The sequence below is a fragment of the Scyliorhinus canicula genome, chromosome 6 (assembly GCF_902713615.1).
Source record: "Scyliorhinus canicula chromosome 6, sScyCan1.1, whole genome shotgun sequence".
Lineage (NCBI taxonomy): Eukaryota > Metazoa > Chordata > Chondrichthyes > Carcharhiniformes > Scyliorhinidae > Scyliorhinus > Scyliorhinus canicula.
This window is the reverse complement of record NC_052151.1, coordinates 180668900-180686169: the sequence shown is the minus strand read 5'-3', so window position 1 is coordinate 180686169 and position 17270 is coordinate 180668900. Positions and strand designations below refer to the sequence as shown.

Below are 17270 nucleotides of genomic sequence, written 5' to 3'. Positions count from 1 at the left end.
TTGAATGTGAAGTACAGATGGCCTGCTTCACATATGGTCACTGCCTGGCATTTGGGTGCAAGCGCAAATGTTACTTGCTACACATCAACCCAAGTCTGAATGTTTTCCAGATCTTGCTGCATATGGGCACCGATTTCTTTTGTATCTGAGAAGTCAGGAATGAGACTGAACATTCTGCAATCGGCAAACGTCCTCCATTCTGACCATAGTTTGGAGGGAAGTTCATCGATGAAGCAGCTGAAGATTCTTGAGCCTAGGACACTACCATGGGTCATGCCTGCACCAAAGACTTGGGACTGAGATGATTAGCAACTTTCCTTTGTGCTACGTCCTTTCGGGCCAGCTCAGTCAGTAGTGGTGCGACTGAGCCTTTGATGTCTCTGACCCAGAGTACATTCTGTGCCCTTGTCACTGTGCTTGTTCCATTTGGTGTTCAGCGTGGAGGAGTGCTGATTCAAAAGCTGGGGGTAGGTGGTAATCATCAGGAGGCTTCTTTGCCCATATGTGGAAAACTGAACTTGTTTAATTTGGCTGGAAGAATAGAAATTTAAATGGAGAGAGATTTGAGGAACTCTGGGATGCAGAGGGATCTAGGCATCCTGGTGCTTTAATTAGTCAGGAACAGTTAGTATGCAGCGTACTGCAAGTGATGAGGAAGGCAAATGGAATGCATGGGTGCATGGGTGAGGCCACATCTGGAGCACGGTGTACAGTTTTAGTCTCCGTGTATAAATAAGAAAGAGTATAAATGCTCCAGGATAGGGCAGCACGGTGGCCTAGTGGTTAGCACAACCGCCTCACTGCGCTGAGGTCCCAGGTTCGATCCCGGCTCTGGGTCACTGTCCGTGTGGAGTTTGCACATTCTCCCCGTGTCTGCGTGGGTTTCGCCCCCACAACCCAAAAATGGGCAGAGTAGGTGGATTGGCCATGCTAAATTGCCCCTTAATTGGAAAAAATAATTGGGTCATCTAAATTTATTTTTAAAAAATGCTCCAGGACTCGGGGGCACATATTTAAAAATAAGGAGTCTCCCATTTAAGATTGAGATGATTTTTGTTTTGTGTCATGAACCGTTGGCCCTTTCTTTCCCAGAGAGGAGTGGAGACAGGGTCATTGAACATTTAGAAGGAAGAGGTAGGGCAGCACGGTGGTGCAGTGGTTAGCACTGCAACCTCACTGCACCGAGGTCCCAGGTTCGATCCCGGCTCTGGGTCACTGTCCTTGTGGAGTTTGCACATTCTCCCCGTGTTTGCGTGGGTTTCACCCCCAAAATCCAAAGTTTTGCAGGGTAGGTGAATTGGCCACGCTAAATTGCCCCTTAATTGGAAAAAATGAATTGGGTACTCTAAATTTAAAATAAAAAGAAGGGAGAGGTAGATTCATGACTGACGAGTGTGGTCGACAGAGTTGGGGTATAATCTGATTAGTTTAATGTAATGAAATGTTGGAGCAGAGTCCTGAGGCTGTATAGTTTACTCCTAATTCATATGTAGATCCCAACCACTTGCTGCGCGAATGTCTTTCCTTCGTGTTGTCATTGCTTTTGCCAATTAGCTGAAATCTGTACCCTTTAGTTCTATAGACTCATAAAAGGCGGCCATTCAGTCAATTGAGTCTGCACTAACCCTCCGAAAGAGCACCCCACCTAGGCCCATTCTTTTCCTCATCCTACCCCCTCCAAGCCATCCACCACCCTATCTTTGTGACCCCGGTTAACTTGCACATCTCTGGACTGTGGGAGGAAACCCACAGAAAAGTACAGACCCTACACAGTCGCCCAAGGCTGGCATTGAACCCCAGTCCCTGGCACTGAGGCATAGGTGTTGACCACTGTGCCACCGTGCTGCCCCTTCTTGATCCTTTCACCAATGGCAACCATTTCTCCTTCCCTACTCTGTCCAGATTCCTTGTGATTTGAACATGTCTATCAAACCTTCTCGTCTCTCCCACTGAAGTTCCTAATCCCTTCATTTTTTGAGTTTTTCTGCAATCTGAAGCCTTGACATCTTTCCTAAAGAATGGTGCCAAGAAGTGGAAGCAACACTCTCAGATGAGACAGAATGAGTGTTTTATACAGGTTCATCACCACTTCCTTGTTTTTTTTTGCACTCTGCACCTATTTTAATACAAGTGGGGCATGCTGTCTGCTTTATTCACTGCTTTCTCGCCGACCGCACTGCTGTATAAGTACCGCGCGCTAACCGATTATGCCACTGGAGCACAATTCACTGCTTTCTCAACGTGTCCTGACACTTTCAATGATTTATAGACATACACACCAAAGCCCCCTTACTCCTTTATGCCTGTTAGAATTGTATCCTTTACTGTCGGTGCCCTTTCTACTAAAATGAATGACTTTGCAATTTTCTGAATTACATTTGTGATTGATGACCACATATCCATTTGAAGTTTGTAACCAAGTTAAATGTCTGCATATTTTAAAATCATTCTGGCCCCAGGTTGTTCGCCCGTTGTGACTTTGGAGAGTGTGTGGGGTAGGGTAGAAATTAATGATGATGGTATCAGGAATGGTGTAACCTGGGGCTAGCTCAAATCATGGCACCTCAAAATATACTTCACTGCTGTCCTCCATTATTAGCCTTGGGGCCACAACGTGAGCTGGTCCACCAATAACTGGCACCGCAGTAAATAGAAAGTACAAGAATAACGATCCAATAAGGGCAGGAAACGCATAAGCTTGTTGGTCAAGAGAATCAAGTTGGGAGATGTGCAATACTGTTGAACGAATCATTCCAACAGTGGAACATCAGGATAGGACACTGGTGTGGACCCCACAAAACAGCAACCATTAAAAAAAAAAACAATGTGTGCTTTGAATTGGCAGCACAGTGCATTGGTTTAAAAAGATTTGATCATTACAGGATACATGGTGTTGATTGGAAAAGCTAGCTGAAATACAACTTTGATGTAAGACTGCTGTACTGGAAGAATATATTTTACAGCAAGTGCCAAAGCTTTTGGATTAGTATTTCAGACCAGTTGAATGTTGTGATAGTCTCACTGTCTGGCAGCAGTTCTGACAATAGACGGGATTTACTTGTTAAGGCCAGTGCTTGGTTTTCTGGGCAGAAACCTGTATTGTTGCTCCAAGCTCCCTCTCCCACAGCACAAATCTGATTCCACTTTGTGTTTTCCAGTGCTGGAATTTAAGATGATAAATGTCTTTCACATTCCCTTTTTCCTTCCAGCAGCCACCTCAAATCAGATACTCCCTCTGGAGTTTGTGTTAAAGCTGTACGCCAAAATTTAGACTTTGATCATTTGCCCAGTATTTGTGTTCTGCTGATGCAATCTGTGGGGGTAGTGAGACTGTTTCTCCCTGCATAAAACTGAACACCAATTAAAGGAAGTATTAGTAAACTGTTTTTTTTCTGGAGGGATACCATACTCCAGTCTCTAATTAGTGGCATTTGACGGCTGTATTGTACTTGAATGTGTGAAATGAATGCAAATCCAGCAATGTAAAGCAGAACTGACAAATTCCCACCAGAAAGACGAATGACAGCAGCATAACAAGTTTCACAATATTCTGTCTGCAAATTGTTATACAGTAAATATTTAATTCATTACAGGTTAATGCTCATCCAATCTACTCAGTACTATGGAGAACAAGGAAGGAGCTTCTGAAAGGATCCTGCTGGAGCCTTACCACTATATCCTGCAGTTGTCAGGTACAGTGCCTTGGTGTAGCCCATGTCCCTGATCCGATGTGTATGAAATGTACTTAATAAGACGAGTAGCTGTTTCTGATTGTGTGAAAGCAACAGTTTTGTATCAGCTTTTACCGAGTCATCCAGACTCGAAACGTCAGCTCCCTTCTCTCTCCACAGAGGCCATCAGATCTTCGGCGTTTGTCCAGCATTTTTTGTTTTTGTTTCGAATTCCAGCATCCCCATTAATTTGCTTTTCATAGATTCATAGAATTTACAGTGCAGAAGGAGGCCATTCAGCCCATCGAGTCTGCACCGGCTCTTGGAAAGAGCACCCTACCCAAGCCCACACCCCCGCCCTATCCCGATAACCCAGTAACCCCACCCAACACTAAGGGCAATTTTGGACACTAAGGGCAATTTATCATGGCCAGTCCACCTAACCTGCACATCTTTGGACTGTGGGAGGAAACTGGAGCACCCGGAGGAAATCCACGCACACATTGGACTGTGGGAGGAAACCGGAGCACCCGGAGGAAACCAAAGATGTGCAGGTTAGGTGGATTGGCCATGCTAAATTGCCTCTTGATCATTTGGTGAATTCAGAATTATAAATGTTCTCAGCAGTGAATGTAAACATAATGTGCTTCTTTTGTCTTCTGGATGTTGTTTGGGAAGTTATTAAGCATTACTTAGTGTTGTATTCTTTGGAGGTTGTATTTCAATTGATGGTTGCTAAGATGTTCACAATGTTTTAAGGTTAACTTGAGTTCATAGAACAAACATTGTTTTGCTTTAAAATTTCAATTTCTGCTGTACCCACCTGTAGAGTGAGCCGTGTGCTCCCCATACCACAATCTATTAAAAGTTATAGGTCAGGTGAACTCCATGATACACTTTGGGGTTCTCGAAACCCTGGCCCATATCAGTATCAACACAATAAACATTCCATGCCGTCAGTTTTGTTTGCAGCTATTATACTTCTCAAGTTATATCTTAGTTATTGAAGCAGAACTGAAATTTTGCCAGTTTTGGGGGCAGAGAATTTTAAGACTCACCCACTTGAAATCCCTCCACACGCTGTTAAAGGTGACAGATTTCCTTCCCTGAAGGACATCACTGAATCAGTTGGGTTTTGATGATGGTCTGAGCTCTGTAGTCACTTATTTTACTGATCTTTCAAAAATATTTCAAGATGTTTTTACAAAATCAAATTCTTGTAGGTATTGTGCAATTTGTATTATCTGGATTATTAGTCCAGTAACACAATTTAGAGGAGGCGGTGGCGTAGTGGTATTGTCACTGGACTAGTAATCCAGACACCCGGATAATGTTTTGGGGAACTGGTTTCAAATCCCCCAATGGCAAATGGTGAAATTTGAATTCAGTAAAATATCTGGAATTAAAAGTCTCATGCTGGCCATGAAACCATTGTCGAATGCCGTAAAACCCATCTGGTTCGCTAATGTCCTTTAAGGAAGGAAATCTGCCATCTTTACCTGGTCTGGTCTACATGTGACTCCAGATCCACAGTAATGTGGTTGACTGTTTTTTAAAAAGCCACTCAGTTCGAGGGCAATTAGGGACGGGCAACAAATGCTGGCTTTGCCAGCGACGCCCACATCCCATGAAAGACAAAATACTAATTTAGCAACACTTTCACCTCTGAATCAAAAGTTTATTGTTTCAACCCTCACTCCAGAAATTGAATGCATGATCTGAGCTGATGTTAACAATGCACTACTGATGCATTCCTGTCCTCTTGGAAACCAGGTGGATAAAGAGGTTTGTGTGGAGAGAAATAATACTCTCTTAGACAGGTGCAGACTGCGAAGACCCACATAGATTGCAAAACCAATTTAGAATGCATGAACATACAAATTGGGGTCAAAAGGTGTGAGCTAGAAGCGCAAATAGCTGTGTGGGAAGATAGTATTGTCACTGGTGGAAATGTGGCTTTAGAAATGGCACGGACTGTTCCAAGAGAGAATGTTCAGAAGAGGTAGGGGAAAAAGGGAGATGGCATGTATTGATTGGGAAAGTGCTGCAATCTTGGCAAGAAGACGCAAGGACAGAATCCATTTGATTAGAATTGAGAAGCAAAAAGCCATTATCACACTATTCAAGGTAAATGGTACAGGAAAGATGGAGAAGCAAATCTGCAGGGAAATCCGATGTGAGAGAACAATAGAGTGGTGATATTGGGGCACTTTAATATTACTTAACCTCAGGTTCCCAAACCGGGTGGGCACGTGGGAACTTTTAAATTATTGCCAGATTAATATATGCATAGATATGGCTGAAAAATATTTAATTACATTCGATTTGTGTTCGCACCTATTTCACAACAAAAAAGGGACATCAACATTGAGAATGCTTGGACGTCTTGGAAGGCCCTTCGGGGTTCTGCAGCTTGGGAAACCCTGTTCCTCCCAAATAACAATATTGGGGTAAGAGTCAGCAGGGGTAGGAATTCTGAAGTGTTCCAAATTATTCTTGGTCCAACTGAAAAGGAGGCATTTCTGGGTTTGGTGCTGGCAAATGAGGTGGGCAAGGAAAGCATATGTCTGTGGGCGAACACATGGGAGTGATCATCATGTTATAAAGTTTATATTAGTAATGGAGAGCAGCAAGGGGCAATTTGAAGTAAGCTTCTAAATTGGAGGAAGGCAAACTTCCAAATGACTGAGAAGGGATCTACCAGGGTAACATGGAACCAGAGGTAGGCAGGGAAAAGAGAATGGAACAACAGGTGATCCTTTAAGGAGGATATGTCTGAGTATTCCAACAACAGGGAAAGATAGGGGGACCAAAGCCAGGCCTCTTTTCTTAACAAAGGAGTGAAAGAATATGATGAAACAAAAAAGGGATGTATGGCACACGCGAAATCCAGACCAACCACAATAGACTGAGAGAAGGAATAAGAAGAAAATACGTAAGACTGGTAGAGAGAGGAGGAGTATTGAATGGCAGTTAACATAAAAGGGAATCCAAAAATCCTTTGCCAGCATGTAACCTGTAAGAGGTGGAATGGGTTTCATTCGGGACAAAGAGGGTGACTTATAACTCAATGTGCGACGAATGAGGCTGGAATATTGAGGCATTTTGTATTGGTGTTTACTAAGAAAGAGGATGCTTTCAAATTATCAGTAGAAGCAGAGCTGGTAGAGGGAATGATGCAGCAAAAATTGATAGGAAGGATGTACTCTAGGCTGGCTGTGGTAAGTGGGTAAGTCGCTTGTTTCGGATGGCTTGTATCATAGGCTGTAAATGGGAGTGGAGATAGTGGAGGCCTTTCTTCAAATGGCTTGTTTCACAGGCGGTTAATGGGAGTGGAGATAGTGGAGGGCTTTCCATAATCTTTCAACCGTCCCACATATAGGTACGAGAGGACTGGAGAGTGCAAATGTGACTCTTATTGGTGGAGTTTTTTTGGCTTAATTAAGGAAAGCCAGCACAGATTTGCAAAAGACCTTGTGCTTGATTAATTACATTTTTTTAAGGTTGATGATGGGAATATAACAACTGTTGTCTATGTGGATTTTTCAGAAGGTGTTTGCCGAGATATTTCATAGAAGGCTGGTTCACAAAAACTGAGGCTTATGGAATAGGAGGGTCAGTGGTAGCTTGGAATAAAAGAAGTTTGGGGGCAAAATGGTGAGCTGTTATAAATGGCTATTTTTTAGATTAGAGGGTGGTCTTTCCCGAAGGCCAGTGCCGGAACCACTGATTTTAAAAAAAATAATAAAAATTATATCGATTCTAGTTCTGCAGTTTGCCGATGATACCAAAATTGGAGATGTGGTAAACAGCGGAATGATAATAATTAACTGCAACAAAACGTAGACCGGTAGAATGAACAGGCAAGTGGCAGAGGGTATTTAATATACAAGTGAGGTGATACATTTTGGTAGACGGCATCGGGAATTTTGGTCGAAGGCATAGGGACTTAATGGCACAGTTGCAAAGTGCGAAGGGACAGTGTGGCTTGGAGGCTCATGTGCATTGACCTCTGAAGATGGCTGGACATATTACGAGAGTAGTTGACAAAGCATATGGGATCCTGGGCATTGTAAATAGAGGTATTGAGTACAAAAGCTGTGCCCTCCCTTTTATAAATCTCTAGTTAGGCTGTAACTAGAGTATTTCAACCACTTGATGGTCCTTGAGAGGGTGTGGCAGAGACTTGGCAGAAATTGAATTTTGCTATGCAGTTGGTTGGAGAAAGATTGATGAAGAGCGATTTAATAGGTGTCCAAGATTATGACGGGGTTCGATAAGGATGACGTGGGAAGCTGTTCCCAATGGCTGATGAATGAACTACCAACTGGTACAGATTTGAGCGAGGCACGAGGAAGAACATTAAGTCGTGAGTGGTAATAAATTAGAACTTACTGTCCACGATGGTGATGGAAGCAGAGATGATCACTTTTTCCAAGAGGAAATCTGGTGGGAACATGAAAAATAAATCTGCACACCTATGACAATAGAAAAAGGGAAAGAACTGACTGGATTGCTCTACTGAGAGCTGGCATTAACATTTTAAAAAAATTTAGAGTACCCAATTCATTTTTTCCCCCCCCCAATTAAGGGCAATTTAGTGTGGCCAATCCACCAAACCCATGCAAACACGGGAAGAATATGCAAACTCCACACGGTCAGTGGCCGACCTAGGGCGAGGATCGAACCTGGGACCTTGGCGGCGTGAGGCATAGAATTTTTTCATAGAATTTACAGTGCAGAAGGAGGCCATTCAGCCTATCGAGTCAGCACTGGCTCTTCGAAAGAGCACCCTACCCAAGGTCAACACCTCCACCCTAACCCCATAACCCACTAACCCCACCCAACACCAAGACAATTTTGGACACTAAGGGCAATTTATCATGGCAAATCCACCTAACCTGCACATCTTTGGACTCTGGGAGGAAACCGGAGCACCCGGAGGAAACCCACGGGGACACTGGGAGGATGTGCAGACTCCGCACAGACAGTGACCCAAGCCGGAATCGAACCTGGGACCCTGGAGCTGTGAAGCGATTGTGCTATCCACAATGCTACCGTGCTGCCCAGAAAGGAGTGCTAAGAGAGCTGGCATGAAAATGATGGGCTGAATGGCTGACCTTGATGCCATTAGGCCTCCTGGGTCCAAACAGCATCCACTTTTGATCTCTTTTGGTCATCTCCATCAGCTAGATTTATGGAAGACTTTTGAAAATCACATGTAGGGAGGCTACTACTGAGTGACCTTTGTTTGGCTTTTCCCAATTCCTCATTGGAATAAGCCTCGACTGTACCTGGACCATCTCCTCGTTAAAGGTAGCCTATTCTTTGCCTACAATTAGCCCATAAATCCTTGATTGCAGCTTTCTCAGGAGACATCTGTTCTCAATGTACGGTGGTAATTGGTTGTGCTCCAATTAAGTAATTTTACACCAGATTATTCCTTGTTCTTTACCGTAGCGAATCATAACCGTACGATTCTGTGATCACTAAATGTGATCGATTCTGTGATCGCTAATAACACTTGATCCTTCTCATTCCCAGAACCATATCCAGACTTGTCTGCCTCTTTGATCTGAAATATTGCAGATCACATTTCAGATACTTGTTTGCATCCCACCCTGCCTCCTTGATCCTTTATGCCAATAGTATATCAGTCTATATTAGGATAATTGAAGTCCTCCATATCGCTACTCTATCTTTCTTGCAATCCTCTGTAACTTATCTTCCCCCTAGATCAGGGGTGGGCAAACTACGGCCCGCCAAAGGTCTTTATGCGGCCCACCAAGCCATTAAATTTTTTTTTTTAAGGTTAATTGGGGGGGGGGGGGGCTGTTGGGTTACTTACTGGTATAGGGTGGATACGTTGACTTGAGTAGGGTGATCATTGCTCGGCACAACATCGAGGGCCGAAGGGCCTGTTCTGTGCTGTACTGTTCTATGTTCTATATGAGGCGCCCAGAATCATAACCGGGTGAAGTAATTATTTTACTTAATATACTATGCGGCCCTTTAAAATTGTGAATTTCTGAATGTGGCCCTTGCACGGAAAAGTTTGCCCACCCCTGCCCTAGATGATGGCTTGTGGAGGTATGTCCAGTGATATAAAGATACTCTACTGTTAACTAACCAAATTGATTCTGGCCTGACTTGGCCAGGCATCCTCTCTCTCGCTCTCTTTAATATTCTTCTTAATCATGAGAGCTGCCTCTCCTCTCAATTCCTTTACTATCTTTCCTGGATATCTTGTATCCTAAAATATTAGTACTCCGTCCTAATCTTTTTTTTGAGCCAGTTCTCCATTATCATAGATTTCATAGAATTTACAGTGCAGAAGGAGGCCATTCGGCCCATCAAGTCTGCACCGGCTCCTGGAAAGAGCACCCCACCCAAGGCCAATACCTCCACCCTATCCCCACAACCCAGTAACCCCACCCAACACTAAGGGCAATTTTGGACACTAAGGGCAATTTATCATGGCCAATCCACCTAACCTGCACATCTTTGGACTGTGGGAGGAAACCGGAGCACCCGGAGGAAACCCACGCACACACGGGGAGGATGTGCAGACTCCGCACAGACAGTGACCCAAGCCGGAATCGAACCTGGGACCCTGTGAAGCGATTGTGCAAACCACAATGCTACCGTGTTGCCCATCAGCATGGTATAATATTCCCAAGTGGCTCTTTGGGCAACAGCTCACCAACCTTACTGATCACACCTCCTCCTGTATTCACATAGATGCACTGCAAATGTAATTTTGGCCGCCTCGTTTTCCCATTTAGCCTGGCCCCTATTTCTTTACTCATGTTATTTGTCTCTTCCAATCCTTTGAGTACGTAGTTTCTCTTTTCTAATGGTACTTGCTGCTTCCCATCCCTCTACCAAATGGGTTTAAACCTTCTAGCAACGATAGCAAACTTCCCTGCGAGAACATTGGATCCAGCTTGTGGAGATGCCACTTGTCCCAGGAGTGATCTTTCTGCCTTTTCAATTGATGCTGTTGTGGGCTATGCCCCCTGACTGCTCATCCTGCCTCCTCAATGTCCTGTAGCCGCTTGGAAACATCCATCACCCTGGCACCAGGGAAGTAACATAGCATCTTCAAATTGCATCTGTCTGTTTTGCAAATCATTTGGTTCCCTATCCGTGTTTTCCCAATGTTTCTCCTCCCCTATACAACTCTCGTCACCCAGGGTGCTGAGCACTTTCTGACTGCAGAGAAAGTATCACCTTCATCAGTATTAACTGTTGGAGAAAGTGGTGGATTCATGAACCAAATCCTGAACCCACAGCTATTCTCTACAACGAGCAAAGACTTGGCACTATTATTCTGGCAGCTGAAAGTTTATGTTCTTCCCATTTGTGATCACCGTCTTCATTTTCAAATTTACATATTCAACATTTTGCAAGGCTTCAAGGAATGTCTGATCGGTGCAGTGACTACAGCCTCTCGTTTTTGACATGTAGCTTTGGGCAATAAACTGAGTCTGTGGCAGACTGAGCCCTTTCCTATTGCAGGCAAATTGAATTGGCGCAGGGGTTTGTGCGTGCACTGTCACAAGCATCTTTGCACTAGATCATCATCATAATAATTGGAGTAGCACAGTGGTTAGCACAGTTGCTTCACAGCGCCAGGGACCTGGGTTTGAATCCCAACTTGGGTCACTGTCTGTGCGGAGTCTGCACACTCTCCCCGTGTCTGTGTGGGTTTCCTCCGGGTGCTCCAGTTTCCTCCCACAGTCCAAAGTGTGCGGGTTAGGTGAATTGGTCACGCTAAATTTCCCCGTAGTGGCCAAACCGGAAGTGGAGTTACGGGGATAGGGTGGAAGTGTGGACTTGGGTAAGGTGCTCTTTCAAGGGCCGGTGTATACTCCACGGGCCAAATGGCCTCCTTTTGCACTGTAAAGTCTATGATAAGAATGTGGCCTGCTGCCAGGGCATCCATGGGTTGGATTTGCCGACTCCATAGATGGTCTGTTTTAGTGGAGGTAGCATCCGTTACTTTTATTTCGGTACATCCTGTAAAACTAGCTTGACAGAAGGGAAAAAGTGGAGCAACACTGGATGATGTGCTCAATAATCCTTTTCGAGAAATCTGAGATGATCCTACTCCCTTTTTTTTTCAAGCTTTGTTCCAGATTCGTTTGGGTAATTTCTATAGTCAAGTGCTTTATCTTGGCCTCTGTGATGACACTGTAATAATTTGGGTCAGGTAAAGAGGAAACCTGTTCCTTAGTTTACGTGCACTCCGACTATGCCAGTGATGGTCATAAAATTGTGTCTTGGGTTTTAATGTGTGGTACAAGACCTGAAATCTCAGCTTCTTTAAAACTGAGCTCCTTGTTGGGGTCTTCATTCACACTCTCTGAGCACTTTTTCTGATGGGTCCTCTCCAGAATGAAGAGTTTTATTGCTTGAAAGCTTCAAACGATCATTTTCTTAGGAATTGGCAAGGGATGAGCTGCAAGATGATTTGGACATCGCCCAGCAGGTTCACAGCTGTCTGATCAGAAGCATTTCTGAAGCAGCCAGACTAATCCATGCACACATCTGGCCCTCAACAATGACTGCTTGCATTTCTGCAGTTCCTTTTATAATGATACATCCCAAAGTGCTTCACAAGAACTTTGTCGAGCAACATTTGACTTTATTTTTAATTTGTGGGATTGACACGTATGCAGGACTGATATTCAGGAAAGCTGGTCAGAGATAGCTTTCATGTGGCATCTTAAAGGAGGAAAGCGAGGCGGAGAAGGGAAATTTCAGAGCTTGGGGTCTAGGCAGCTGAAAGCCTGGATGCGGGTGGTGGAGCAGTTAAATCATGGATGCTCAAGAGACCCGAATTGGAAGATTGCGGAGATATCACAAGACTTTATTTGTTTTCTGTTGTATGAGCTGGAGGTGGTTACAAAGGTCGGCAGGGGTAAAGCCATGGAGTATTCTGAAAATGAGAATAAGAATCCGAAAATAATGTTGGGACAGGAGCCAAAATAGGACAACAGACACGGGTGATGTGTAAATGGGGCATGGCAAGTATATGGGGAGCATTCTTTTTGATTAGAAGCATAGAAAATGGGAGCAGAAATAAGCTGTTGGCCCTCGAGCCTGCTCTACCATTCACTATGCTCATGGCTGATCATCCAACTTGGTTACTGTTCCCACTTTCAAAAGTTCAGATCTCACCATGACAGCTGGGGGGGGGGTCACGTGACCCGATCGCCACTATTTTTGAGCAGTGCTCCTGCTCTGTGATCCTCCCTTCACTTTGGAGCTATTTTTGATCCAAAGCTGCTCCACTCTTCCCGTGTCTCACTGCTCATCTCCCCAAGCAAGGATCATAAGATATTTTTAAATTACATTTTTTTTATTTACAAATGTAGAAATTTAGCGGGTAAAGTATTTCGCCTGAACATGCGAATTAGAAGCAGGGGTAGGTCATCGAGCCTTGATCATGGCTGATCTGATTTTATCCTCAGCCCCACGTTTTTGCCTACTCCCAATAACCTTTCACCCCCTTTTGTTGATCAAGAATCTATCTGGCTCTGCCTTAAAATGCTCAAATATTCTGCTTCCACTGCCTCTGGAGGAAGTGAGATCCAGAGGCACTCAATCCTCTGAAAAAACTTCTCATTGCAGTTTTAAATGAGCGACTCTTTATTTTTTAAACTGTGACTTCCTAGTTCTAGATTCCCCCACAGAAGGAAATATCCTCTCCACATCCATCTTGTCAATACCTATCAGGATCTTAAAAGATTTCGATCTAGCTGCCTTCTACTCTTCTAAACTCTAGTGGATACAAAACTAACCTGTCCAACCTTTCTGCATAAGACAACTCGCACATCCTGGTGTATTCAAACTGAATTGTTTCGAATATATTTACATCTTTCCTCTGTACTGTGCACATTACTCCAGATGTGGTCTCACCAATTCCCTGTACAACTGAAGCATAATCTTATTGTTGCAAGGGATTACTTTCTCAAGGGATTTCTCTACCAGACGTACAGGAAACTGAACCCCCAGCCTCGTACAAAAGCAAATTTGCCATCGACTGAGGATGGAGCTGTCCTAAGTCAGAATTTCCTATTTTTCTGGCTACGTGGTACCTGCATTTATTGAGCATACATTTGCCCACTCACTTAACCTATTCATGTCCCTTTACAACCTCTTCACAATTTACTTTCCTATCTATCTTTGTGTCTTCAGCAAATTTAACAATTATACTGTTTGCAAATTTAGTAATTGAACCTTCCAGTCCCTTCATCCAAGTCATTTATGTAAATTGGAAAAAGTTGAGGCCCAGGCACTGATCCCTGTGGAACACCACTCATCACATCACTCCTGCCAACCAGAAAATTACCCACTAACTATGTTTCCTGTTAGCCATGTAATCTTAGATCTAGGATTTTGGCCCAATAACCATAAAGAAACGGCAGCATAGTTTCAAGTTGGGGTGGTGTGTGGCTTGGAGGGGAACTTGCAGGTGGTGTTGCCTCATGTCTACTATCTTATTGGTAATGGTGGCCCTAAATCTACTGGATTGTTTTGAAGACCCATCTGGTTCACCCTTTAGTGAAGGAAGTCTGCAGTTCTTGCCTGACCTGGCCTATGTGTGACTCCAGACTCTTAGCATTGTGAAAGTGAAAATCGCTTATTGATACAGGTAGCAACAAATGAAGTTACTGTGAAAAGCCCCTAGTCGCCACATTCCGGCACCTGTTCAAGGAGGCTGGTACGGGAATTGAACCGTGCTGCTGGCCTGCCTTGGTCTGCTTTAAAAGCCAGCTCTTTAGCCCAGTGTGCTAAACAAGCCCCTGCTATTATTACCCCCATTGTCGCTGCCCTTTGAAATTGCCGAACAATCTGTTCCAATGTATCAAACAGAAGAAAGTGCCGAGAAAAAAATGAAACCAGTTGGATCACTGGTATTGATCGGGGCACCAGAAATGGGTCAAGACTCATCTGGCCCGTCTATCTTGCAAAGTCATTCTGTCGAACCTCTGAGGGCTTGTGTCAAAGTTGCTACTATTCAGACTGGTCGAGCAACAGCCTGCAGCAACTCATGTACCATCTAAAAGATGCACTACAGCGTAGCAAGGTGGCACAGTGGGTTAGTCCTGTTGCCTCAAGGTGCCGAGGTCTCGGTTTCAATCCCAGCTCTGGGTCACTCTCCGTGTGGAGTTTGCACATTCTCCCCGTGTTTGCGTGTATTTCACCCCCACAACCCAAAATGTACAGGCTAGGTGGATTGGCCACGCTAAATTGCCCCTTAATTGGAAAAAAAATGTATTGGTACTCTAAATTTAAAAAAATAAAAATAAAAGATGCACGACAGCAGCTCACCAAGGCTCCTTCAAAATCACCATCCAAGCCTGCGAACTCTTGCCATCTAGGCAAGTGCAGCAGAAGCATGTGAACTCCATCACCTGCAAGTTCCCCTCCCAAGTCCTACACCGATACTGGGAAATATATCATCATTCCTTCACTGGCTTAAAATCCTGGTATTCGCTCCAAAAGAAGCATTATGGGCCTATCCATATCGCATAGATTGCAATTTTCTAAGAGGGCGGCTCACCACCACGCCCATGGACAATAAATTCTGGAGTCCCAGGAATTAATTATTTTTAGCGTGGGAGGAAATCTCTGCTTGTCCCATACTAGATGTTGGACGAGCAGTCTCTCGGATTGGAGGCAGTGCAGAGGTTGAGAATGGTGGTGAGCTGAGCAGAGTATCATCTCTGTAATTGTGCGACTTAATATTGTGTTTTGGATGATGTCACTGATGACATGTCGGTGAGATGTTGAAGCAGGTTAAGGATGGAATCTTTGAGGGACTCTGGAGGGAACGTTGTGGGAATGACCAGGGATGTTGTCACGGGTGGTTGTCTGGCTGTGACTAGATAGATAGGAATGGAACCAGATGAGTGCAGTTCCAACCAGCTGGAAGTGTTGGGAATATGGTATAATCAACTGTTTCAAAGGCTGAAGCACAAGCTGGAATAATTGACCTCATCACAAATGACATTCAGTGTGGCTGACCTTGGGCGAGCCAGTTCACTGCAGTGGCAGGGTTGGAAAACTGATTGGTGGGATTCAAGTGTGGAGTTTGAGGAAAGATGGATTTGAGAGGCAACAACATATTGAAGGCCTTGAGGAACGGGAGATGGATTTGAGGTGTTTGGGTGTTTTCTTTTATATATTAAGGGGAGCTATGTGCTGCTGCCTACAACAAGAGCTCTTTATCATCCTAACTGTGCTGCCATGTATTATTTCACTGGGAGCTTGGCACATCTTGATTGTTCACTCCCTGGCACTTTAATAGCACAGGGCCATGAGGAGACCATTCAGCTCCATGAGTCTGTTCCACAAATTGATTAGATCATGAATGAACTGTACCTTTGCTCCATTTACCCACCTCGATGCCCTTGTCTAACAAAACACTGGTTAATGTTAGTTTTGAACCATGCAGCTCTATGTGAGGGTGCGTGTTCCAGATTTCCAGTGTCCCTAATGTGAAGAAATGCTTCCTGACATCAAACCCTGAATGGCCTGTCTCTATTTTAAGCTTATGCCCTCTTGTTCCAGTTTCTCCCCACCGGTTGCAATTGTTTTCCATATCAAATTCTTTAATCATTTTAAATGCCTCAATTCGATCACCCCTAAATTTTCTATTTTGGGAAAAGCAAGCCTTGGAAGGACTGGCGAATTAACTTTGTTTTAATTTGCCTTTGTGAATGGACTTGACGCTGTTTTGTGGGAGAAGAAATGATTTGATGTGCTATAATTATTTCTAGGATTAAACTTTTGCATTAAAGGTAATATCACAATTGTTCCTGATCCAGGGCTGCCCATTGGCATTCACTGTGATACCTGCACTTGACCCCTAAAGTGGTAATTCCTCTCTGCCGAGATTCCTTAAATACACTGTTTTTGAGGCTATATCAATGCAGCTGGAGTTTGTCCGAAGCTTGATTCTTGTAGCTTATTCCAGAAAATGGATATGGTGTTGTGCTAGTTGTTACTGGCCTGGTAATAATTAAGCAAACAGGAGTTCAAGTCCAACCACAATTTCAACATTTGAAATAAATCAAAGTTTTTAAAAAAGAAATCTGTCCAGAGTCAGCACAGACGTAATGGGTTGGTAGGCAGCTTCCTATGCTATCCTCTATGAAATCTGGAAAGCTAGTGTCAGTATAATTAACCATGCAGCTGTCAGATTGTTGTAAAACCCAACTGGTTCACTGATGTCACTGTAGGAAAGGAAACCTTTTTTTTAAAATAATTTTTATTGGAATTTTTTACAGAAAATATAAAAATATAACAACAAGTATAGCAAAAAGCGGTAATATGCAACTAACAGCCCCATAACACCCACAATTCCCCCCATACCGTAACATCACATGTGTCACACTCCCCCCCCCCCCCCAAAACAAGAGAACTTAACCATAAATTAAAATTAAATAAATCAAATTTAAATAAAATAAGCCAACATAATCAACGTACCCCCCCCCCCCCCCCCCACCCCCCCCCCCCCCCCCCCCCACCCCCCCGGGTTGCTGCTGCTACTGTCCCAGTACCCTATCGTTGAGCCAGAAAGTC

General features: G+C 43.9%; 1 protein-coding gene across 7 annotated transcripts in view; it reads left to right on the top strand.

Annotated features, from left to right (window-relative positions):
- ggps1 (geranylgeranyl diphosphate synthase 1) overlaps positions 1-17270 on the top strand; it is a 118873-nt gene that overhangs the window by 72665 nt on the left and 28938 nt on the right. For 4 of the 7 annotated variants that reach the window (XM_038800555.1, XM_038800554.1, XM_038800556.1 and 1 more), the window contains one exon: positions 3594-3692. The exons of 1 other annotated variant lie outside the window; for it this stretch is intronic. In XM_038800555.1, the coding sequence (XP_038656483.1) occupies positions 3623-3692 (70 nt within the window). In that variant the 5' untranslated portion in view covers positions 3594-3622. Of the gene's footprint in view, positions 1-130; positions 468-3592; positions 3693-17270 lie in introns of those variants that run through there. 2 more of the 7 variants (XM_038800557.1, XM_038800560.1) reach the window with 2 other exon arrangements.